General features: G+C 39.6%; 1 protein-coding gene across 1 annotated transcript in view; it reads right to left on the bottom strand.

The window, feature by feature from the left end:
• The window catches only part of LAMA3 (laminin subunit alpha 3), a 110,287-nt gene that overhangs the window by 26,105 nt on the left and 58,113 nt on the right, over positions 1-26,069 (bottom strand). Inside the window, exons 34-50 of the mRNA XM_088174029.1 lie at positions 25,370-25,574; positions 24,614-24,758; positions 23,684-23,824; positions 22,214-22,378; positions 19,226-19,327; positions 18,175-18,258; positions 17,044-17,274; positions 13,218-13,331; positions 9,425-9,534; positions 7,523-7,603; positions 6,042-6,148; positions 3,319-3,369; positions 2,877-3,028; positions 2,248-2,358; positions 2,038-2,149; positions 1,326-1,493; positions 20-216 (exon numbers count right to left, since the gene is read on the bottom strand). Of these exons, the coding sequence (XP_088030155.1) occupies positions 20-216; positions 1,326-1,493; positions 2,038-2,149; positions 2,248-2,358; positions 2,877-3,028; positions 3,319-3,369; positions 6,042-6,148; positions 7,523-7,603; positions 9,425-9,534; positions 13,218-13,331; positions 17,044-17,274; positions 18,175-18,258; positions 19,226-19,327; positions 22,214-22,378; positions 23,684-23,824; positions 24,614-24,758; positions 25,370-25,574 (2,276 nt within the window). The remainder of the gene's footprint in view (positions 1-19; positions 217-1,325; positions 1,494-2,037; positions 2,150-2,247; positions 2,359-2,876; positions 3,029-3,318; positions 3,370-6,041; positions 6,149-7,522; positions 7,604-9,424; positions 9,535-13,217; positions 13,332-17,043; positions 17,275-18,174; positions 18,259-19,225; positions 19,328-22,213; positions 22,379-23,683; positions 23,825-24,613; positions 24,759-25,369; positions 25,575-26,069) is intronic.

Genomic DNA, 26,069 nt, shown 5'->3' with positions numbered 1-26,069 from the left:
TCCTGAACCCCAGCATTACCTTAATGTCTTCTAACAGAACTGCGTTGTCTCTGTTTAAGCCTTCAGCCTGCTTGATTTGTCCTGTTGCATCATTCAGAGCTTCACGAAGGTCAATGATTTTGGATTCATATTCATTCAGTGCATCTCTCACAGCTTTAATAAGCCCACGATTTTCTTGGTGGTGCTTTTGTAGTTGATTCTTAACACGTGCCAGTACTGCAATATCAGGACCAGAAAGAAAAGTTTTGTTCAGAGAAGAAGGGAACCGGAACAAACTTTGTTAAAAAGGGCTCGACCTTTAGGATTATAAAGCTGTACTTGTGTGAACTGAGCATCTTCTGCAATGCTAATTTCAGTGCTACTATAGTAAAGATACTATTCAGCATCCTGCTGGATCAAATCTGCTCACTAGTTTGCTGCTGCAGACACAGAGCACAGATAAATGTTCTCTCAATTAAGTAAGGATGAGGCTGATCTGAAAATACTAATTTTCTTTTTTATATGGAAATAAAGTAATTTCATCAACAATTTCATCTACAATGTAGACATCTACAACTGTGCTAGTAATCAAAGCCTCCTCTGAAATCAATGGAGAGATATGGGCACATTTAATTTCAAAGAATATAGGAACATATAGAATAGAAGATGTCAAATTCATCACACTCTTAAGCATGCCCATTCCACTGCCGACAAACTAGGATACAGAAGTGTCACTCATAGGTTGGTATCAATGTTCAAGGTTGATTGAAATTAACTGTCACTCATATGGGCTTCACATTCCTCTACTATGCCCCTGGTTAAGACATAAGCCTGCAACTTTTCTTGCTGTCTCCACTGTCTGGAATTAAGTTTCTGAGTGTCCCAGTCAAACACTTGCAGAGAACATGAGAGAGAGTACAACTAATGCAACTTGTCCTTGTATGACCTGGCCCTTGGACTACTCTAGCAGCTTCTGAAAATCTGTTGTTAAATTAAACACGCAATTCCTCCAAAACAACTCTATGTACCCCTGCCTATCTCTTACAATACACAGAAGTATTGCATAGGTGTGTTAGCATTGGTACATCTTTATTTTACCGAGATGGATCAGTTACAAAAGAAGGATCTACTGGGTTTCTTACCCAGCTCAACCTGTTTTTTTCCATAACACACTAAAAATGCCTTTAAATCCTCTCCAGAGCGACCACTTTCCTGTTAACGACAGCCACAAATCTCAGGGATACACTACAACAGGCCGCTCTTTCTACTCCAACCCAACCAATAATTCTTCAGATTGAAGGCTGATCTTCCTAGGACGTGAGAGAGCTGAGAGAACAAGCACTTACACTGCTGAGCTTCCGTTCGCTCCTTCTCTGCCTCGGCTCGGAGCCGGCTGAAGCTGCGGTTCCGCATCTCGGCCATCATGCGCCGAGCCTCGGCCAGCTCCTGCGAGGCATCTCCCAGGGGCAGGTTGTTGCCTTCTGCGTTTGTACCGGATATCTGGTCCAGGAGCGCTGAAAAAAAAGCACTGTCAAAGTCACAAACAGGATGTGCTTAAGCCTATTCAAAATGCCCAAATGGCAGGGCAAACATCTTTTCTGAGATGCCTCATTAGTGAATTCAGGAATAGGAACGTCTTATTTTTTCCTTAACGAAGCAGATCCATTTTGCATGAATTCTATTAAGATGAAAAGTATCCCATGACACGGCCTTGAAATTTGTCCCAAATGACGAAGTTCACGGCAATAATTTTAATCTTCTAACTTTAGAGAGCCCATGATGACAACCCAGAACAAAGTTAGACTTCAGTCAGGATAGTCAAATTTGTTGCTCAAAACGTCTCTGTAGTGAAGCTTCTCTGCCTCTTTTCACTTCATAGAGAAGCTAGAGTCCTAAACTAACTAGATTTCTAGCAGGAAAAGTGAATTCTACAGCTGTGACTAAATTCTAATTTTTAAGGTTATTTTCAAAGAAAACCTCTTATGCATAATTAAGAATTTCGTAAATAAGCTGAAAAGATGCTATAAAATAAAACACGAGTTAGAAATTACTTTTTACCTTGTATATTGTTGACCACTATCTGTATTTGTGAAACCAAATCCTTTCCTTTCTGATGAGTTTGACCAAAATTGTTAAATAACCTCTCAGCTTCTTTGTAGTTCATCTCAGCCTAGCAAGGAAAAAAACTATTAGATTAAAAGTATCTGGATACAGCATGCTATTACATAGTCAGGAGATATGTACTTTTAAATTGATTTGGTAAGTCACCTTTTCCTGGAGAGCATTTATATCACGAGCTAGTTTAAGGAATTCTGTCTCCAACTCATCTACCTTTGAACCTTGATTATGAACAACAGAACGGTAGTTGTTCAGTAAGACCTGAAAAGAAAGGAAAAAAACAATCCAATAAATCACCCATTGCACAGCAGACAAAAAGCAAAAAATTTACTGGATTGACTCTTTACCCAAGGTAAATAAAAGCAGAATTACTGATACAAAAAGTGAACAATTCCTTCCCAAAACCTGGGGGTTTTGTCTGTGAGTATAGCAACTGCTATTCCAACCAAAGAACATTTTTTTAGAATGAATGGCAAGTGGAATGTTAGGGGTTTTCAGTAATGGAGAGACATGAAGTGCTTGAAAAAGACATAGCTAGAGGCACACTTCAGAAATATAGGTGAGCAGGCCTCGGAGAAAGCAGAGATACTGATTCTGTTTCAGAGTACGACATGGAAACTACAGTATGACACGGAATCTTCACTGGGTGAAGCCCAGTGCCACCAGCATCTGGTATTTGGATCCAGGGCTGAAGTATGTCTTCTTGCAACTGACAAAACTATGGCAAAGGCTCCTATCCACTTAATCTGAAATCCACTTTTCTGTTTCTGTGTGCCTACCTTTAAGTCCTTGATGCGTGTTTCCAGGTCTCTCATCTGCTCCAGAGTGTGGGTACTTGCATGGACATTTTGCAGCTGAGCCTTGATGAGCAGAAGCTCGTCACCTATTGTGCTCAAATCCTTCAGCAGGGTAATCACACAGCTATCACAGGCTGGAGAAAGCAGTGGAAATCAATATGTATTGTTGATATTTAACACAGAGAACATTTCACCAAACACATTAGTAACGGTGGAAAAGCTTTGAAGATTGTCACCTGGTGCTGTCTGAAGAACAGAGGCAACAACAAAGCCTGCAGCATTAAGGAAAGTGACTTAAGCCAGAAGTAAAGAGGAGGTTCCATTTACACCTGACTAGACGAGAACCTCTTAAATCATTTTCCCAAGTATTTTGGTTCAATGTAGTAATGAAGTAATCCAAGTGCAATTCTATTTTATTACTTACAGTCACAATCTTCATTGGGATCCACATCTTTTGGTTCATTATTGAAACATTCTGAAAGCACAAGATAGTCATTAGTAACCAAACCCTTCTTATGGAAATACTACTGCATTTTTTCCCTCACTTTTCATGTTTGGCAGCCACTAAAACATGATGCTGCCCTTTCATAAATCCATACCCACTGTGAATGAGCTGAAATGCTCAGAAGGGTTGAGCATGTCAGAACATTTAATTCCCACTAATGCCTTGATGAAAGCGACACCTTTTCCATCCCTCAAACGAAACCTACTGTAATCCCACAATATATGCTACTTGGATAAGAGCAGGAGACCCTCTCACACCAAATGTGTCAGATGTATTGCTAGAATTTGCCTAGAATAACACCAGGATTGGAGACAAGATTATATTGCTAAAGCACTTTACCCAGGACATAGGTTCAAACCGATTTATCTACTTTAGTATCCAGGTTCAAACCACAGGTTCTGATTCCCCAAAGAATGTCTTACCCACAAGGAACCTAGAAATATTTATGGCCTTCCTTCATGCCTGTCACAGCTTGCAAGGTTAAGGTATTAATCAAGCTTGAGAGAAGTCCAGTGTGTGCATGGATGGAGGCACTGCACATTAAGACAAGGCATGCAGCTTGGACCACAGATGCAGGTGGTATAGAACAAACATTGCCCTCAGACTTTCCAACAAGCCAGCACAGGTGACTTCCTGTCCAATGCACTCTCTTGTCTGGCTTTTACAAACCCTGTTATAAGAAGCTTAACAGTCTCCAGGTGCATGAGGAGTAACAACATGGGATCCTAACTTCTAGAATGCAGGAGAGGAACTGGCTCCTTAAAAATGCCATCATATAGAACAGGAATCTCTCCATCTTGATGCCCAAGTTCCTTTTAAAGGCTTGGTCCTACTGCCAAGTTCTCATCTCCTCTTGAAAATGAAAAGGGCCGTGCATCTTGGCCAAACTTTGAACCTGATGATCTTGCAAGTCTTTTCCAACCTTAATTATTCTATGTGTCTTACTCCAAAGGAAAAGGATGCACTCAGTATAGGCTGCCACCGTCAAGAGTCAACAATAGTTTGCAACTTTTGAGAGGATACAGTGATAGAATTGGATCTGAACTTTACCAGCAGCATGAAACAGCTTAGAACAAACTGCCTAGCTGTGCCATTTCCTTTGGCACTTGCACATTAAGTCATTGGCAAGTTAAATGGGATTGGTAGTGATCGCTGCTGCCAAAAAGAGACAAATCATAAAGAATATATTTTTAAGAGAATGAAGGAAATTCCTCCGAAATTCAAACATCCGTGCAGTTCTGCTGTTGTGTAGTTCAGCTAATAGCAGGCACATTTCAGCTGTCACTGTGAAGTACCCATTAAATAAAATTATCTTTACAGCTTGTGCACCAACAACATCAGCCAAGAAATGGTGAAGCGCTGGCCAAGCGCCGAACATCATGCAAAAGGAACCTGCTAGAACGTGCTGTGCCAAGGATCACAGAGGGGTTTATTCCTAATGCAGAGGAAGAGGCAGCTGATCAGGATGTGTAGTTGGAGGAAAACAAACTGGCTTGTTGAATATTGCCCTACGGATTAGTTTGTCCTAGTAAACTCTTGCTCAAAAAAGAAAGGAATGATAAAACATCAAACACTCCTTGGATCTGTTCCATACAAGGTATAATAGAGATGCATTACTTCAATGATGAAATATGAAATGAGAACAAGCTATTGAAAAATTGCACCAGCTTCCAACAGCAGTTCACAGCACTTACTGTTTTTCTAATTTCGGTGGCCAAGGAAAGACAGTGGCTTCCTTGCAGTTACTAGACTGCAGGATGAACAGCAGTGCAGAATAATAAAGAGTATAGAAATATTTGGAGTTACTAGATGGAAACTTCACTAACATATGAGAAGAAAAACTGTCTACAGGCAAAAAAAGGTGACATTTTATAGGAGAATGAAAATATGGGAGAATCAAGGACATTTCAAGAGCAGCGACTTCTGAGTTTCTGAATATAAAGGAGTATCCCAAAGGACACAGGTGAATCGAGGTAAAGACACTCTGAGGAATGTAAGATCAGGCCCTTTACTTCAGAATTCTAATACATAAAGCAAACATATCCCCCTGACATTATGTAAGCGTTTACTAGTAGTGAAGTACATGTGTGACTGATTCTGGGAAATCATGGATGTTTTAGCTAGAAGAGCAGTGTAGCAGGATTTATAAATGAGCCTCCTGAGTCAGGTTCTAACTTCCACTGTAAATGCAGACAGCTTGGATACCTAAGACGGCAGTGCCTGATGCAGACTCTGAAGTTTTCACTAAACTGTGCCAAATACATTTTAAAAAGGCATATTGAGGATGCTCAGTTTCCTAAATCATAACACAGACTGGCAGGATATGATTTAACCCTGTCAGCAAAGGAACCATTTAAAAACACGGCCATGAAACAGAACCAAAATGAAGTTGGCAGTATTTATGAAGGGAAATACAGGACAAAACGATTTAGAAGGGTAAACCTGATGACTCAGGACAGCCCTTCTATTACCATGGTATTGTGTTTCAGGAAATCATACATTTTGTAAAAAATTATCTACATTTCTTGTAAGTCTAGATCTTTCCTTCAGTTCAGCTTATCCAAGTACCTTCCTTGTCTGCTTCCGAAAAAGAAAACAATGTTCGATTCAGAACAATGCTCCATTCACAGGCCCTCACGTACCTCCAGTCAGGTGGTCACAGCTAGCCAGCTGCCCATTATTGTTACAGTTACATTTCTGACAGAAGCCTCCATATTCTTGTGGATTTCCAAAATATCCAGGAGCACAGCTAGATAAAGAGATACAAGTAGTTTTTATTAAATAGTTGAAGCTAATTTTGTGAAATATACTTTCCCTTGAGACAAAAACCTAGTTATTCTCCTGAAGAAACTTTCAAGAACTTTTGATTTCATGTCCTGACTTAGACAGAAATAATATATTTTTGGTTTACAGTTTCCTCTGCACTATGCTAAAAATATCTTTGTGAGCGCTGCAGAATTTTTTTCTAAAAATAAAAGAACTCTCACAGTGCTCTTGCAGAAATAATTCGCTTACTCTGAAAAAAAACCAATGCACACAGATACATACGCTCATAGAGACTTTGCCAAGGCTTAACCAGGCAAACCATACCATTCTGGCCTTTTTCCCATCACACTGCATGCACAACTGAGATTTCAAACAGCAACAGCACTGAATGACATCATCACCCTTCTGCTGCGTGATAACCCCTCTTGCCTCCTGCCAGCAAAGCAGGCTGTGTGACCGGTCTCTAAATATTTTAAAAGTAAAATACATTGTTCAGACTCGGTAGCTAACATTCCTAGAAGTCACTCTGTGGTCAGACCTATAAGGGTGATAATGCAGGATCAAAGGGCCATGATGAGCAGCTGAGGTACCTGGAAGAGAAAATACCTATAACCTGCAGATTAGACAGGGTCAAAGGCACCAGTCTTGGAGGACAAGACCGTGTCCTACTGCAGGTCCTGTCTTCAGATGCGACATCATGGCTTATTCAAATTTCCAAACTGGACAACACCGCTCCATTGCCCTTCAGTTCTCTCTGGATTTGAAACTCAGTGAAACTGGTTCCTCTGCCTGCCTGAAGCTGCCATGCTGTTCCTCTCTTGCTTTGCCAAACTGCTTCAATGTTCCAAGAAAAAAGATGGCTTCAGCTTGGTGTGTGTAAGCTCCAACTGTGAAGCACATCAGAATGATTTGGAATGAAGGGTATGGTGCTAAATGCTACATGGTTGCTGTTGGATAAGACCATTGAGGCACCATCGTTTACGCTGGAGGAAATGGGAAAATGTTTTTAACTTGGAAAGGGGTGAAATAAGTGGGAGTCATTATTACCAGAGTGCAGAATGAGGCAAGGCATAGGGCACTTAGGTAAAGAAGCAGATGCCTCTTTTCAGTGAAAATGGTGCAGTCAGTAGTCTGTGCAGAATTGCTTACATTTCCCCAGGGAGCATTGGGTTTGTGACTGGAATTACACCACAGCATCATTCTTTAGCAGCTGTTCATATAAATAGCTACTCCTTATTTACATGCATACTGTGCACAGGTGCATGTCCATATGTCCACACATGTCTGTTCCAATACAGACAGCCCTCCTTTCATCGTGTCTCTCAAAACTCTTGGTTTTGAGAAACAGGTTACTCACCGCTCACAACGAGCTCCGGTGTAGCCTTCTTTGCAGAGACACTGGATTTCTTCACCATTTGCCACACAGCCAGCTGCAAATCTTTGAGAAGAAGCAAAAATATTATTGTGAGCACATGATCAAATAGGTTTTACACTCTAGAGGTTCAGTTTAATGACTTTCAGATTAAAAATTTTTACACCACCAAATTACTTCTCAGCTAATTTAATTGCCTCTAGATAATTTACTGTGACTAATTCTTTGAAGTTTCATATTTTTTTGGGCAAATTATTTCCTTAGACTCAAAAAATTATAATTTCCTGGCCCTGTGGACTGAGTATAATAGTTCACTACCCAAAGGAATACCTAAAATAAACTTTAATAGTGATGTCATAAAACAAATCTGGATAGAGATTTTATCTTAATAGGCAAGAATCAATCGCCTGTGCTAGACAACATTTCTTCATGTTTTTGATATTTTCTTTTCTTTTCTTTTCTTTTCTTTTCTTTTCTTTTCTTTTCTTTTCTTTTCTTTTCTTTTCTTTTCTTTTCTTTTCTACATTAAAGGATATTTTTATGTGGCTAATGTTTAGGGTTTTTTTAACCAAGGCAAAGTAGAGTTGTGCACAATTTTGGGGATCTTAAGGATCTGGTTAACACAATGAACTTTTTTCTCTGCTCTTTCAAGCAGATTTGTCTAGATTCAAAGTTCAATGTCCGTGAAGGAGAAGGCAGGAGGTGAAGCAGGGCCATGTTTGCTATTTTCATTTTTTAATCTGTGAACAATTGGATAAACCAAGTCTGTGTATCAAAGACAGAGGTGTGCACTAAGAATTACTGGAATTTGACTGGATGGAAAATTGTCAACTCCAGTAATGCCAGGTGGAGTGCATTTCCTATGTCAGGAATGATATCCACCACCCTAATCTGCAGTTATGAAACTGCACAGGTTTATGGTCTCCCTAGATATTTCAGAACTTTGAAAGCAGACAATGACTAAAAACAAGTTCAGTCAGCCTCAGGCAAGCACCTGCAGAAGAGGCTGTCAAAACCAGATATATCAGAGAGCTCTCTGATAAATGATAAACCTAACTATTGTCTGATGGTGTAAATCTCTTACTTAAGGTTACGTGGTGTGTGCTAATGCACCTGGCAAGTACTATGTGGTGCCTTTAGCAATTTATAGCTTACATTGTTTGTTTTTTTAAAATTTTGATTTTATTTACCATGTTTCAGAACTGACCAATGATGACAATCTGGATAAAAATATCATGCATTTAAAATGCAATCAACTGCCCAGTTTGAAAAGCCTGGCAACCTTATTAGATCCAAGGAAGTTCCCCTTTTTCACTTTTCATCTCAGTGTGTTTGCACTCCAAACAGAACTTTCACAGGAAAAGCAACCATACTCTTTTAGAGTTCTAGATAAGTGCTTACCACCTCAAATGTTTTTGTATTATTTTTGCATCTTAATAATTCTTCTTAATTCCTATAAAAGGTTTTTTTCACTGTTTTCTCTCCTAGCCAGAATAATGGGGTTAAACACCTTGCATTCCAGTAAAAAAAGAAAGATCCTGGATACGCCCAGTAAGGGAAAATACCTCAATCATATATTTCTCACTATGAAGAAAGTACTGATGATTTTGAAAAAAAGCCCACTTCTACTGTCTGGTGCTCCCCAAGGCTATGAGCAGTGTGCCTCTGAAGTTCAGAATCTGAATGAGAATTGGAATGTTCAGCTTATTAAAAAAGGCAATGCTGTGAGACAAATCACCAAGCTCTCAATATGAGAACAGAGAAGAAGATCATTATATTCCTAAGGTAGTAGAGTTTGGGCTTTGAGATTTCCTCTCTCTCTCTTTTTTCCTCCCCACTTTCTTCTTCCCTCCCCTGCTTGACTCTTGTTACAAGCTTTTACTGTACCTGTTTGTAAATGGGCAAGGGCATTCCCGGCAGGAACCTTGAGTGGCATCTCCAAAATAACCATCTTTACAATGCTCACATTTCTCCCCAGCAGTATTATACTGACAGCCCTTGGAAAGGAAAGAAGCAAGACATTTAGTAGTGCTTTATCACTCAATATGGCTTTACTATTATTTAAAAAAAACCAAAACAAACCAACAGCCTATTTACTCAGAGAATATTTTCTTTTTCTTCCACATAATCAAGCATTTATTGCCAAATTGCCTTTACAACCACGGTAGAGCAGTTTCAGTCAATTTTCTAACTGTACAAAGTACAATTTCCTCCCTCTTGGGGAGCAACAGATAAATAAGTTGAACTCAACATATTTTTAGAGAAACTCAACCAGATGCATAGTTAGTAAAGGAACATTTCATTAATGCTCTCTCTCTTCATATTACAATTAAAAAAATCAATGTTTATATGAAACTTAAAATTATGCATCTAAAAACACTACTTAGAAGGCATATGCAATCTAAAAGCATGCAGTCGAGTCCAAGTACATTCCTTTAAAAATCTCATTAAATAAATACAAAGAATTGTTTCTCTTTGTAGATTCAGACCAGAATTGAGTTTCATGTAGTTTCTCCACTGTATGTGTTACTTGTATTTTTCTATAGTAACTGGAATAAATAATAGAAAGCAAAAGCTAAGAATACAATTGAAACTGATGCAGCTGAGCCCCTTTTTCTGTGATAAAATTGTTGGAAATTGTATCTTGGTTTAGAAACATTCTTAATTCTAGTGCTGTCTAATTGTCATACATTTATATTTTATGGGTACAGGATGAGGAAGTTGCCTTTGCATTAACTAAAGCGTTGCTAATTTAAAATAGAAGATGTTCAAATACATAAGTAGCATAAAAATATATAAGCAGCCATAAGAAAAATTCCAAATGAGTAACAGTCACGAGGCATTCACACTCCCAAGTTCTACAACTGCTTGTCTTCTGTGCAAACATACTGATCAAATGTCCCACAGAGCTGAAGTCTTACTAACAGAGCAAAAGATGGAAAAAATAAAGTGGGAAATCAGCTGGAAGCAGTCACTGAACAAACTATGCTTCCATTTCAGGGACCTTGATGGCTCAGGGCTATGTTTGAAGACCCTACTATCATGACTGGCAGAAGAGGGCCATTTTTCCCTACAAATGAGAAATAGTTCTGTCTCTCCCATCTTCTCTAAAACTCCATTCTCTTTCACATTTCTTCACACCACATTCCCTGGATCATGAGCCCTTCCCTCAGGTGGTAACCCCTACTCTGTTTTCATTTTGGTTAAAGAACCACATCTGTGGCTCACTGATAAAAGGGTCTGGGAAAGAACAGGAGAAGCTCCATTTCCCATAAGAGCCATTTCACATGAAGTTGAACACCAAGTATCACAAAGGCACTATGTTTGAAAAAGAAACCATTTTAAAATGCAGCCTCTATAAAAGCAGGTGTATATGTTCCTGCAAAAGCCTAGTGGAAAATTCAGACTGTTTCTGAAAGATTACTGTCAACTTTTATAATCCTGAATAATAAATTCAACTGCAGAAAGAATAAAAAGAGATGTATTTAAGATATATGTGCTGGTTTCGTCTTAGAGCAACCTCCTCCCACCCCCGCTAGTTTATCTCCTGGCTTTTTGTTTTGTTCACTCTGTCTATAGAAACTGAAGCTATTCTATAATTGAAAGGAAAATTTCAGCTATTTCACATATAAGCCACCCTAAATGTGCCATGCTGCTCCTCTGGCTACATGGCACGTAAGGGCTGGAGCTCCCCAGCACAGTGCAATGAAGCCAGAGCACCAACGCCCTCATGGGTCTTCCTTCAACTCACAGCATCTCCAAACCATCAAGAACTGCTAAAGGAAAGCTCCCAGCTGACTCCAAATGCCCTCATATGGTACAAGGCAGTCAGAGCAGAGTGGCAGGGCCACAGCAGCACCACCAAGGTTACGTCAAACACACGGGGCTCCGTGACATGAAGCAACACGCCGTGGGATAAGCAAGTCTCGGCACCATGCTCTGCTGAGGGAATGTGCCTTCCAGGAGGAAGGGCAGGGACCACCAGGACACAGAGCCTGATTAATGGCAGAGAATGCTTTTTCCCTTCACATGAGAACCGAGGTCTTCAGTCTCCTCCACCTCTTCCTGCCCTCCATTGTTGCCTGTTTCCAGCAGCACAGCAGTGCACTCCTCTCTGCTCTCCTTCCACCAGCATGCAGCAGCAGGAGAGTGACTGCCTGAGCCAGAAGGGCTGTGCTGCTGCACAGGGGAAGGAGCCAGCCTGGGCTTAGGCTCCCTCACAAAGCCACCTCTGGAGGCTGTCACAGGAGAGACACTGAGAAATGCAGGTACTCGGGTCTGGAGCTCCAGGTGAGGAGCAGGAAGCCAAGTGAACAAGTTTTGCACTTTGGATGTGGAACTTGATGGCTCCACAGTGGGAAGCCTCCTTGTCTTCTCTGCACCATGTCAGGTTTTTGTCCCATGGCTCCTCTACAGAGAGACAAACTTGCTCTTGGTTAGGCAGAAGATCATGATGGAAATAAAGGCCCTCAGGGCTTTAATTTTTCACCACATTATTCTGGATGCTTGCCCAGGACCAAGGGCTGATTTAGCTCTACCTTTCTGAAAGTTAATCCAGCTGTGAGAAGGACAGGATAAAGAAAAACCTAGATCACATTCTTCATGAGGTGAAAGTAAAATTTGCCTTCATAATTCTAATCTGAAGTGAAACTTCCTGATCCTTCTTGCCGTGCTGCAGCACTTTCCTGTCACGGCCTGCCCTGTCCCTCCAAAGCAGCAGCCTGTAAGTCATCTCCCAAAATGGGCTGAATTGGTTTATAGTTTCCATTAAAGCAACAAGGTTGGTTGAAACAAATTCAGGGAGAATGACATAACGTGCAGGAATGCACCGCAGGCAGAATGGATGCACTGCGAACAAGGAAGAAGTAACAGAAAAGACAGACCATGAAAGATGTTGGCAAGGCTCTTGTTTACACAGTAAATGAAAAATTAGTGAAAACTTTTTAAAGGAGGAATTTTTCAGGACAAATTATTCAAAGAAGTATCATGGATATAATCTGGAGAAGCACAGTCAGCCAAGTGTCACACTTCCATTGCTGAGGGCTGATCCTCTCCCACGGGGCTGCTTTGAGTTTAATACAGTATGCCAGGGAGCAAAATCTACCCCACCACATCATCTGTAACAGCTGAAATCTTCTAATTAATCTAACTTCTTTTGCTTCTATTTCATCTTATTTAATTCAATATTTTTAACCCATCTAGCTGTAGACTATGATTAGTGGAGATGCACTGAAGCTGATTAAACAAGATTCTGCAAAGCTTATGCTATGCATGAATGTGCTGTTTGTGATCATTACACAAATATATCCTAGCACATTTTTATAAAGCTTAGGACTGCATATGCCTGGATAAGACTCATGTTTATTATAAATAACTACAAACGTTTCCTTATGTACAAGTTTGGTGACTTTTTTGTAACCAGGAGCTAACAAAAATTACAGGGGAAAGAAAAAAAATGAAGACAAGGACACAAATCATTCCAATCAGCCACAGTTACATTAAATGTACATTTAAATGCATGCATCTTAGGATCATTAACAATACAAAATTTAGAGAATGAGACATACAAGGATTATTCTTAGTTGCTTAGAATTTAACAATACTGTATGGTCCACAATGCAGTAAATGTTTTTTCCTCGTTTTTTTCCCATTAATTTACTGAATGTTACTAATTACTTACAATACATTTTCCAGTACCATCTTGACATCTATTTGAATTTCCATTGCAGCTGCAGGGCACACAGCGTCCAGCAAATAATCCTTTATTCTCACGATAAAATCCAATGCCGCAGTCCTGGACAGCAAGAAGAAAGAAAAAAATTGGTGAGCATTGATATAAAGTTTTGCATGTTACAGGAAATGTATTTTGAATATGTTTGCAATTTCCAAGGAGTAGTGAAGCGTGAATTTCCTTTCAAGTTCTCCTAAACTCATAATGTTGTTTAAATTTTTCAATGCAGTAAATAGCAATTAATGGAGATGAAGAGGTTTCATCTGAACCCTGTGCTTTGGACACTTTGGCAGTGATGACTTAATCATTTTGACTCTAACCTTAGAGAAAAACACATTTCCTGTGGCTATGTACAAAGGTGTAGAATTTGATTTCTAAACCACAGAAAAATATTTGAGTACGAGAACACTGTAGTGCAAATCTAAAGAAGAACATCTGGAAATCTCACATACTAATTAGTGGTTATATCTTGATAATAATTTCACTACAGTGTATTCCTTGGAAACAATTCTGGATACCTTTTACATACATTCATCACGACTTCCACAGTTTAGTCTTACCAAGAGCTAAAGCCACACCCTGACATAGCTAGGTGATGTAACAAAACATACAGTGGTCTAATTTATAAGTAGAGGCTTGTCCTGGAGACTGGGGAAGCATGAGAAGAATGTTCCAACTATTGAGGGCACAGGAGCAGGAGCACAGCCTATTGGATCACAGTTGGATTTAAAGAGGGAGCTGAACCAGAGGGACATTCTGAATGAAGCAAGAGACATCAAGGTTGTTTGCCTACAGCAGGGAGGAAGTAACTAATATGTTAAAAACAGGCTCTTGCTTGGCATGAGCAGGGAAATCACAAGGAATTCCTGATGGATATGAAGCCCTTCTGCATACAGATCAAAATTCCACACCCATCTTTTCCTGGAATACTCTGGCACATCAACAACACTAAAAATGACTGGACATCAGTCTGTCCTTTCTATTTCGTAGCTCTTTTCCCCTCGGAACTATGCTGGTGTAGAGCAAGGAGGATCAAAGGCTTATGGAAGCGGGGAGAAAGCCGTGCTCCCCACGAAGCCAGCACCGCCCAGGTTCCTGCCTCCAGCGATGTTCTTGTGAGCTGTACCTGCGCCTTGCCTCTGCCCCACGGGCAGGGGCTGGCCCCAACAACATGCAGAAAACAAGTGACAGTTGAACTCCCAAGCCATAAATCTCTCCTCATAGTACGTGCACCACCAAGACTGATGGAAACAATCTGAAGAGCAAAGGGTCTGCAGGATTGTGTCACAAATCACACTCCAGTGGCTGGAGGTGTTAGTATTTATGCAGAGGCAGGATTAACCAGAGAATTTTTCAATGATAGAACTACTACAGGGAAAAAATATTCATCTCTCACAAAGCAGATCCTAAAAGGAATATTGAATTACTGCTGTTGAAACAACAACTACTGACACTTTTGTCTTCCCTACATGTAGGATAATTAGGAAAAAAAAAAAGAAATATGCAGAATACTAATACAATCAACAGCTTTGAATACTGACTTCAGTGTGAGCAAGGACTAAATTTAGAATAGACAGTTGAAGGTTTTCAGATACATATTTTAAAGGGTGGATATTTTCTCCAAACAACAGGGAGCCAATATACAAAGCTTCAGAAGAAACCAGGGCTTGAAATACATTAAACAGCATGACTAAGTAAAAACATGTGCTAATGCATATAAATTTTATTTACTTAAAGTCTCTTTTTGGAGAGAAAAATAAATGAGACATTTAAAAAATACATCTAATTGCATTTGTAAAAAAAATCTGTATAGCCTTTTGTTTTTCGATTTATGCTGTCTTTAAAATGACACATTTGGAGTATGTGGGCGCTTTGTTTTTGAAGCAGCATTTGTAATTCCCCACAAATGATAGACTGATTCCACATGAAGATAAAGCTCTAGGCACTTTCAAGTGCTTTTTAGGATCATTGTTTTCAAGTAAACAGCAATTAAAAAGAAATCTTGTACACACTTCTGTTAGTAAAGTACTTTGAGACAAAAGATTTATCTTCTCATTACTTCCATATTAAGTAATATAGAAGCTGTTACCAAATTAGTTCATTTGAAAACAAAGTGAAAGAAGGAGGGAAGCAAGGAAGAAAAAATTAGCAAATTACCTCTCTTGGATAAAAATCCATTTGAATTTGTTGCCACTGACTCCTCTCCTGAAGTTGGGGGTTGGAAAGCCTCTGCTGCATAGCTTGTGCTAGACAATGCACAAGGGACACTAAAGTGACAACCAGCCAGCCTGCATTTCTTGGCCTCTGTGCTTGGGCCATCATTTTACTTTGGCTCCCCCGTGAACATTCGCTGCTCTCCCTTCGGTGCTCACTCTTCCTTCTCTTATTACGCCCCCTTCTTCTCCAGCTTCTGACTCAGATTAATGAGGTTCTGGGCCGTGATGGGCCCCACCTTTAAACTTTATCCGTGAGTCAAGTCGCTCAGCACACAGTACCGCTCCTGAGGTTAACAAGTAACTCCGCAGTTCCTGTGGCTCAATATATACCTAAATCGGGGTGTGGCAGGCATCACCTCCTCCCCACCTAAGGCAGCCAGACAAAGCTTGGTGATTAGAGCACTAAATCACTGCCTGAGTAATGCTGCATAAACATACAGGGCTTATGAGCTTCCCCGTGAATGTCTTGATCACTTCCTTTGACTTTGTATTTTCACCAGGTTACATTAAAAAAAAAAAACCAACAGCTTAGTTTAATCAAGGCAGTATGTAGAAAGCAATGGGATGACAGTAGAATTTTCAGTCAATGCTCATCAATTTGTGTGTGGCACAGAGCAACAGAAGTGAGAAAAAAAAATAAATTTCCTAAATGGTTTTTCTGCAGATGATGAATTAGCTGTCCTGAACAGTGGATGCACACATTAAATGTAAGCCAGCCATACATGGTTTTGTTCAGCCTCTCTGCAGCTGCTCCAACCTAGATATTATTCATTAATTCTCAATTCAAAAAGCTTTTGCAAGGTTACTACAGCAATTGCTACTTTATGGTAATGCTCAACCATTTTCTGAGAGTAATTCCTCATATTTTGTGCACTTTGTACACTGCTTATCTCTCTGGTGCTTTATTCTGCTGCATTGGGTGCTTACATATGGCAACAGCCAAGCTCTAAGCTTAGCAAAGTGACAACCAAAAGAATTACAGCTACAGGACCTGCATCAGGGAAAGGATATACAGCTGCATTGCCAGTCTTCAGTTGATAGTATTACTTTGCCTACAAAATCTACACTACCTTTCACAAACGTATCTCCAAGTATTTTTGCAAATATGTTAATTTCAGATTTCACATGTTTTTTTACACAAATAGTATCCTGAATTATCTGGATTCAGGCTACTTTCCTTGGACCCTGCCAAATTAAGAAACATCAAGGATCTTCTCTACTGTGTTGGTCTCTCAGACTTCAATTAAATCAGTTTTAACTTTCTGTCCATTAAAGTAAGAGATTATTCAGCCTCTCAGAGGGCAGCACAGGAGAATTCCTCATTATAGTGCCTTACTTATGCAAAATTATGTTTGCAGCTCTATAAAAGCAATCACGAGTAGAATAACCTCACGGTACTTCTTAGACGGTGAAAGCACCTGAGTCATCGAAAGTGCATAGGCTTACAGGAAGCACACTCCATTACTTTAACAACCATCCTGCTCCTCTAACCAGCCCAGTATGCATAGCTGTGGGCAGAAGAGAAGGGAATGGCGTGTATGGAGGCGGGTGTTTCCTACCTGGCACGAGTCGCCCGCGTACTGCGGCGGGCAGGCGCACGTCTCCACGCTGTGCGCGATGCTGCCGCTGCCCTGCCTGGTGGCTTCCTCCAGCCCGACCTCCCCGAGCGTCAGGCGCTGCGTCTCCGTGAAGTACAGGGCTCGGATGTGCAGGCCATCCAGCCGGGACAGGATTATCATCAGCTCTTCTCGGGACACCGCCTTACCGCTGCCGGCGTGTCTGAAGCTGCCCTGCACGTTCGGGGGTACAGAATGAGCGCAACGCTGCAGATGCTTGAAAGGGTAGCTTCAAAGAAGAGCAGAGGGCAGAATAAGGGAGAAAACACCCATGGAACAGACTTGTCTAGTGCCAGCTGGTGTGGGGTAATAGAGTCCAGGAGAGTAGACACAGGATGGGTGGAAAAAAGAATAATGAGCATAAAGAAAGGGATGTAGCTTTGACTGTGCAAGGTAAGTATAGCTTTGAGGTATTGATAAGTGAAGAAGCCTGTCATCCAAATTTCTTTGAGATATCACCCACTGAACCACAAAAATGTGAAGGAAAATGCTTTTATTTTTAAGAGTAAGTGAAGTCCTAGAAACTCAACCTTTCACAGCTAATAAACACAGCATTGTTGAAAATGGAATTTGGTTGAAGAAACATCTTTTTTATCTGCATATGAAATAAATAACCAGTTCGACCTTGTGAGCTCAGATTTAAAGTAGGAATAATCCCTGCTGAATTCACCTACTTGAATGTTGGACATCCCATTCTAAACTAGGTACCTAGACACCAAGGAAAACAGATAACAATTCATTCCATCCCTATTAAGTACAGTCTGTGGCTGCAATGAATCACCTTTTATTGAGGACTGATTCAGCATTACTCCACTGGCCCCGGAGGGAGTGTTAAGGGCTACATTGGGCAAGATGCCCAACCCAGAGGTGTGAAAATTAGGTGTCATGAGCCAGAACCCAGGTTCAACGTGGCAGTAAAGAGAGATAAAAGATGGTTTTTTTATATTTAAGGTCTACAGTGTTTAAGTTTATATTCATCACCATTACCAGGTATTTCTGCACACATTCTGCATGTGTGTATTTTTATGTGACTCTGGAAGGAGAGGAGAAGGCCATTCCTTTTTCGGTTCTTACCTCAACCAGCTGCACTCGGCCATAATATTGACGATCAGGCAGAGGGTTGTTTGGATCCATATAAACAACTTCCATTTGTTGGCCCTATGTGAGAATGAGGATATACCATTGCTGTTTCACTGCTTGCTATGGGAAAGTGTTCAGATGCAATAACATTCGGTGAAGCACATTAACCCTGTTGTTTGGGGGATCAGAACTAAGTAATACTAGGAAAACTGTACATCTTTTTCTCAGGAAAGTGGTATAGTGAGCACTGTGTTCTGGTGCCAGCAAGGTTTCCACTGCTTTTGCCTATTAACAACCTTATTTTCAAGTAAAACACTACGAGAATAAAATTAATCCTGATCAACTTTCACAGGAACTAGTTATTACTTTAGTATAAAAATAGTTCTGCATTTTGAAACATTCTCCTTTGCATCCTGGTGCACCAGCAACTATGGGTATTATGGTAGTAGTTTATGAGGTACATTTCCCAATTAGAATCCTAAAACATTGAATTACTATTTCTGATGGTGTGAGGAAACAAAAAACCCCCTTGAGATTTTCAACAAACAGTTAAAGATTTCAATTTTGGCTCTGAAGTGGTTAAATTAAAAAACAGTCAACCTAAATTGCATTTTTATTTCAGGCCCTTGAAGCCTTATAATTATGCTTAGTTTTATGATGAAAAAAATCTCACAGAAAATGAGATTAATTACACATGAAATCCAGGGCATCTTTTTCAGACATGAGGCCATACTTGTTGACAAGTGTGCAAGCACTAATTATTTTTTTTTCCACAGGCATATTCTACAGAGAAAATCCTGTTCTACCTTTTTACTTGCTCTCAAATCAGTTATGCTTAATAATATGTTACTTTGGCAACAGAGACAGATGTGTTGATGGCTTTGATCAAAATGCAGTCAAATCGCTTTTATAGAAATAGTTAATAGTTTTAATAATGTTTTAATAGTTAAGTACACTATAAGAGCAAAATTTGCCATAGTTGTTAAGTAACATAAAAGTCAGTATTTGTATTGCTCAAAAGTAAAAATAGTGTTTTAAAGCTTACTGTTAGTCGTATATCAGGTTTCTTATCCAGAAGAATCATGCCCTCACTAGGTAAGCCGAAAGATTTCACTTGGTAACTTAGGAAGCCACCATATGAAGAAAGCTGTAACAAAATGCACAAGACCAGACATACTTACTGCTTGATATTAATGAAAAGTTTTATTTCAGTTTACCTCATCTTCCAGCACTATAAATAACACATTTACTCTTTGATCTTTAGAAAAAATATGAAAATATTGTCGTTTTGAAGAAGTTACTTTCTATTTTGTTTACTGTGTGTATCTGACATATGAGCAGATACTCTTTTCTGAAAGGTTACCTCCATCATGGGGATTTTTCCATACTTGGGTTCACACCACCTGTGTCATGGAGAAATCACATGGTTACATGAACATTGTTCTTCCCCTGACTGTGCAGAACAGATTTGGTGCATCAAGAACAGACATGAGATTGACAGTGAAAGTGGTGGTGAACTGCATGAATAGCCATGGATGAAAAGAAGGTAGATTAAGCATGTTTAAAGCCAGCATTTTCTAGACTTACTGCAAACATGAATCCAATCAGGATTCCTTTTGCTCTGTCTTCAGGACAGGATTTCTACTGGTATCAGCTCTGTTGTAAGCAGACTGTGCCTGCAGGCTGAGCTGAAACCAGCTACAGGTCACCACAGGTGGCCTGAACCCAGCTGAACACGGGGCTGCTGCCCAGAACAGAGAGAGACAAGTGTGGCTGAATCACCCAACAAACACAGCATGTCCCTGGGTGTTGTGTGAGGATCAAAGGAAGCTCCAGGCACAGCCTAGATAGTTTTTGTACGAAGAAGAGCCTCTCAAAGGAAGGTTTGTGGGTACCAGCTGAAATAAGGCCATGGATGCCCTGGTTTGGTTTGCACCTTTCTCATTTGCCCTTACATCTTATCCTTGGTTTTGCCATGGAAGAACTGCTTTGTCAGGTTCTGCTCTTCTACAGGTAAGCACCAGCCTTCAATCTACCCCTTTGCATATCTCTGATGAATTACAAACAAAATACTGACATCTCAGTACTAAATTTGTTCCTTGGATCACAGGTCCTTAATTAATACTATTCTCCTTAGCCAACAGCATCTTCAAAAGCATCATTTGAAGCATTAGCTATAGTTTGCCAACACAATCAAACCACCCTACATAAATAAATTATTTTATAAAAACATAAGAAAATTCAAATTAGGTTGATTTCCTGTTTAAGTTTCAGAACTGCACCATTTGAGAGTCTGTTAAATTACTTCTTTTTCATTTTTTTTTTAATAGGACAATATTGGTGTTACAAACTAACTTCTGTATTCTGTATTACAGTATTAATTTTCTGAAGTCAAGAGTGGTCTATTAAACAGAATGTTAAAATATAAAAGAAAATGGGGACAACACGATCTGAATTTCTCAATTACTCTTAGTTTCTATACTGCTATACATTTTACATTTTATTACCTTGTAACTTTGTAAACCTAAGACAGAGAAAAGAAAAAATATACTCTGCTAAATATAAATGTTCCAGTGGAACCAGTTAAAAGGTTTCAGATAATGGAAAACAGTATTTATAACCTCATCATAATGAAAAATAGCTGAAGTTATCTTGCTCATATTTTCAAAAAAGATATGCTATCACTGGAAGCTGGCCAAACTCTGACATTTTCAAAACACAATAACATGAATAATTGGTAAATTTACAAACTTGTAAACTCACAGCTAGATAGCATTTTGGTGGGACTTTCATTACTGCAGTACTACCTGTGCTAAAATACACATTCACACATAACATAGAGCAAAAGCAGGACCCAAACTAGAACTATTTTATTTGCAGTGCTGTCATAACATAAATAACAGGAAGTAATGGCAGGCCTAGGTCGATAGTCTGACATGCAACATAAAACTCATAGCACTGATCTTAATAGCTGTGTTTAAAAAGGGTTATTGCCTGCTTTATATCTTGTTATGGAACAATAAAAGTACTTTTGGTTCAACACTGCAGGTGATAACGTATGCTTTAACATGAAATTACTTTCAAAAATAATTTGTAGGCACTGAAACAAGAACCTTTATAACATCAACAAAAAGCACCCTAACTAAATGTGCTGGTCACCTGACATATATATATATATATATATATATACAGCTCTGAGCATAGGAGAGCAGGAGGAAAAATACTGCTCTAGTCTTTAAAATGAGGACTAGGAGAAACTTCAAAAATTGTACCATCTTTCATGTCTCGGTGTCTACACCATTTGTTTTCTCTTGTGTGTCAGTAGGATTGCATCTGAAAAGCCTGTGTGCTGCAACTGGCTGGGAAGTATTGGCACTGCCAGAGTTCCAAAGAGGGGAGCTCTGGGCCTGCAGGTCACCATTAGCCAAGTCCCCTGGTCGGTGTGATCCTCATGCTGAGATGCTGATGGCATTAACCGTGAGCAGGAGGCTGCTCCCATGCACGGGTCAGCAGAGCAGCAAGCAGCCACAAAAACACAAAGGGCAGAAAACCAGTCGATGTTCTTCTCAAGCAACATATCAAAAGGAAAAGGTTGGGGGGTTTTGTGTGCCACTGAGCACATAATAATGGTTTATTCTTTTGGAAATCTGCCCAGGATGTACTCTAGAGAATCTAAAGAATTGACAAGCTCTGTGTGTTCCGGGTTTCAGAGCAGTTCTACATGTTCTGGGCTTCAGAAAAGCAGTTGAAGGTACCAGCTGCTTGAGACATTTGAGCCATTGGAGCCATTGAGCTCTTGATCATGCTGTTCACATTAAAACCTGTCCAGCACCAAGCAATGCAATTAATTCTGTGTTATTGGTTAATTTCAAAACTCTACTCAGAAGTAAAATGTGATTCCTGGCATGACAAATAAGAGAAACAAGTGAAGACAGAGAAAGTTATCTAAGAAAAACAGTGAGACTCTTCATCAATGATGCTGGTAAAAAAACAATTGCATGCTACTAGAACAGAAGAGTTAGGTGGCATTTACCTTCTCTCCCAGGTAGGATGGTGGTGCTTTCCAGTACAAATTATGCACAGAAGCTGGCAATTCTTGAACATCAGCCACCACACTGTTACTGACTGGATTGAAAGTGACTGGAATGTCCATATTTTCATCTACTGCCTCCAAGCGCCAGTTCCTCATATCCACGAACTAATGGAAAACACATAAAGGAAACAAAAGTTTGCCTCATCCTTTATTAAAACTTTACCAGCACCAAGTAATGAGAAGAAATTGTTTAGCCTCTGTAATTTCTTTAGCATGAGATCCAACCCCTTCAGAGCCAGCCTAAAGTCTTTGAACAATGGATATTCCAAGGACCTCAAAAGAGAGTGAAAATGTGAAGATGTGCCAAAGCTACTTGGGATGCAGGCAACTGGTTTGTCACCTGGAAACTAAATTCCATCTTCAGCCATAGGCAGACATAGCTTTCTGGGGGTGACTGGGAATTGTGCACACAAACCCGAGGATAGAATTTGGAGATGCTTTTTAAAGCCCATTCCAAAATCAATCCCAGGGCACTAACCTCAAAGACAGAGTGGGAGGGGACAAGGCATGACATCTTGGAGAGGCAGGCAATGTAGTCTAATATTCTGCCTCTTTAATGCACATTTGATGTTTATGGCTGATGAGGAAAGAGAGCATAATGTGTATGACGTACCAGAAAAGTTCTGGGTTCTGGTGGATTGCCCTTGACTGGCCAGAACAAAAACCGAAAAAATATAAATGTTTTCATAAACAGTTTTTGTGAGGACAAGTAATGGCTAGAGGAAATTTTCTACTGATTTCACAGGCCACATTAGGCCACATTTTCACCATTTGTTCATAAAGGGCACAATCTGGATTGCATCTAGTATATGTCTAAACCTTAACTAAACTCCTCATCCACCATTCTAGCTCTCCTCTCTTTTCCTTTCTCTTGCCTCTTTTTAAACAGCTGTTGCTTTTATTTTCAGTCTTCAGCCATTTTACTGTTCATTCATGCTACTAAAAATCTTTGTTTCTCACATTTGATATCATGTCTCTTTTAGAGGGAGGGAAGAAAGACAACTTTTACAATCTCTGTAGAATCTGCCACACAGTTCTTAAGAATGCATCTATAATATAGACATGTAAAATGATACGTGCTTATCAAAGCACCTTGAAGGAGATCATTAACTTCAATGATGACATAGAGTTTGAAGATAAAGCAAGCAAGATAAAGACCAGCTCAACTTCAGTCCAATTAATGACTTGTAAACAAACAGGTGAAAAGGGCCATTTCTGCTGAATGGCACTTTCAGACTACACCTAATCTTAGGAAGGCTGCACTAAATCTTCACTTGGAGAATTGCTTAGAAAATCTTTTTCATCCTTAGAAACTAATAAAGCACATTTTCAACTTTGGAAGAAATCTGGAATTTCCTTAATGGAACAAGTCTAAGTTCATGATAGAAAAGAAAAAAATCTTTGGTACACCTTGGTTCTACGACGGTCCGTGCTGCGACAATTGCTGGTTGCCCCAAAACAAAAGCAAGGTGTGCATCCCTTGGGGTTAGAAGGGTTCAGATAAAAGGATCCTGGTCTGCAAGTGTCACATGCTGCACCTTCAACATTTTCCTGTTAAGGCGTAGTTCAAAGAAATGTCAGTGTTTTTCTTTTTGCTTTGCTGAGGTCCTCAAAACATCCTGCACATGAAACAAATCTTCTGAAATACGTATTTAAATGTATAGAAACAAATGAATGAAAATATGTGATTTTTCTGGACAGACTATATTCCAAATGCAAATAAAGCTGTCTTGAAGGCTATCTTATGGGCTTTCTTTCCCGTTTATAATGTGAAAAGTGAACAACTGAGTAATAAATATTAGTCAGAGACAGCTGGTAACTTTCTTGCCAAAACCCTCCTGCTGGCTTTTGCAAACCCACAATATAAAAGGTCACTTGTGAAAGTTCACATTTATCACATTTAATTATGCAGATCAGAACAAAAGAAGATTTCCTAGCTATAATGATGTGGTAAAATGTCAACCGACATAATATGGCTAAAAAAAGCATGGGACTTGGTTAACATCCAAAAGGCAAGATGCAGATGGATAAAGTGGGTCTGTGCAGGGTACAGACTGCTTCAGTGATTCAATGGGCATCTACTCTGCAGCTCTCTAACATCCTGCAAAACCTAAGAGTACCTGAACAACTGACAGATATTGAACCCATTAAAAAAATGGTGTTTAATGTTCCCATGATAATCTGTGTACATACTGCAAAGTGTGATGTCTTTGTTCAGCTGCATTTAATTTTTACTGTAAACTTAATGATAAACTCACTTTATTCACCCCATTATATATAAAATAGCCACTGGCGTGCAAATGATGCTTATGAATGCAGAAGTAGTTTGATTTATCTGACCTTGCAAAGACAAATTCCTGTCTGGGGATCACAAACATCTGGTTCTGTTCCACCTCTGTTACAGCTACATGGCACACAGTTAGGGAAACCATAAGTTCCAGGAGCACACTGATCACACCGACGTCCTTTTATTCCTGGTTTGCATCTTTATCAACAAACACAGAGGAGAGAGTCAATAAGGGAGGTAGGAATGGAGTAGGGAAGGGAAAATAAAAAAACAGGCAGGTGGACAGTCAAAGGAATTACATGGCTATGAGACAACTTTATTACCTCCACAAAGAAAAAGCAGCAGGTTAGTATTGTTCTCAGATTTTGACACTTTAAATGGCCACAGAACTATCTAGGGATGGATTTGACTTGGAAGGATAAAAATGCTCACAATAGAATTAGACTTCTGCAGCTATTCAGTGCTTGCAGTGCAGAACTACTCTCTCTGTACACCAAGGTGTAAAACATGGATGTTGAATATAGGTAAGCAGAGCTGGAAGAAGATTTAGAGCTGGAAAATGTACCTGGGCATTACTCAAGGCATGCATCTGGTAACAAAAAAATGGGGAATTGCAATGGGAATAATTACAGAGACCTCAATCACCCACAAAGCTTGGGTTAGTTTACAACCATTCACAATGGATAAAATCCATTTTGCTCACTGAAGAGTGAATAACTTAAATTTCCCATACCCTCTCCAAACACCCAAAACCAGCATTGAAATAAACCATTCGTGCATTGTTTACAACACACATAACCCAAACTTACTTGCATTGCCCACTGGTTTTATCGCAGTCTGGACTTGCCACATCAACAATTCCTTTTTCTGAGCAGTTGCAGCTCTTGCAGCCAGCAAGGGGATGATAGCTGAAGTAATATTTCTCACACACTTCACATTTTGGCTTCACAGTTCGTGGAGGGCAAATGCATTTACCAGTCATGTCATCACAAAGACGCTGCCCACAGTTGCATACTAGATCAAAGAAATTGTCCTACAAATCAATCACATCTCATCTTACAGCAATCAGTTCTTACTGAATATGCAACAAATATACACAACCTTTATGTATAGAAAGCACTACTCTTTTCTCTCACTAGTTTAAAGTTCAGGGTCATAGAAACCAACTATGTGACTGCAACAATAGTTTCAAAGAGCAGGTTTAGTGCTTGGCTCTTTTTCACAGACTGGTTGCTTAACTTCACTACAGACATTGTTTACCACTTGACAAAACTGCCAAGGATTAAACCAGTAGTTTTGGTGTCACAGGCACCACTTTTATAAAGCAGTGTTTATAAACATCTAGTAAAATATCTATGAAAGCAGCCGAGGATTGTTGTTGGTGTAATGTATGTATCTGTTGTTATTATTAATATCAAAATATGAGGAATTAGGAATGCTGTGTCTCTGATTATCTATGGAAAAGCTTGAAGGTGTCAAATGGATTAAATATTTACAACCTGGAAATGA

The sequence above is a fragment of the Sturnus vulgaris genome, chromosome 1, assembly GCF_052056855.1.
Source record: "Sturnus vulgaris isolate bStuVul1 chromosome 1, bStuVul1.hap1, whole genome shotgun sequence".
Taxonomy (NCBI): domain Eukaryota; kingdom Metazoa; phylum Chordata; class Aves; order Passeriformes; family Sturnidae; genus Sturnus; species Sturnus vulgaris.
Note: the sequence above shows the minus strand (reverse complement) of the source record. Positions and strands in the feature narration are given on the sequence as shown.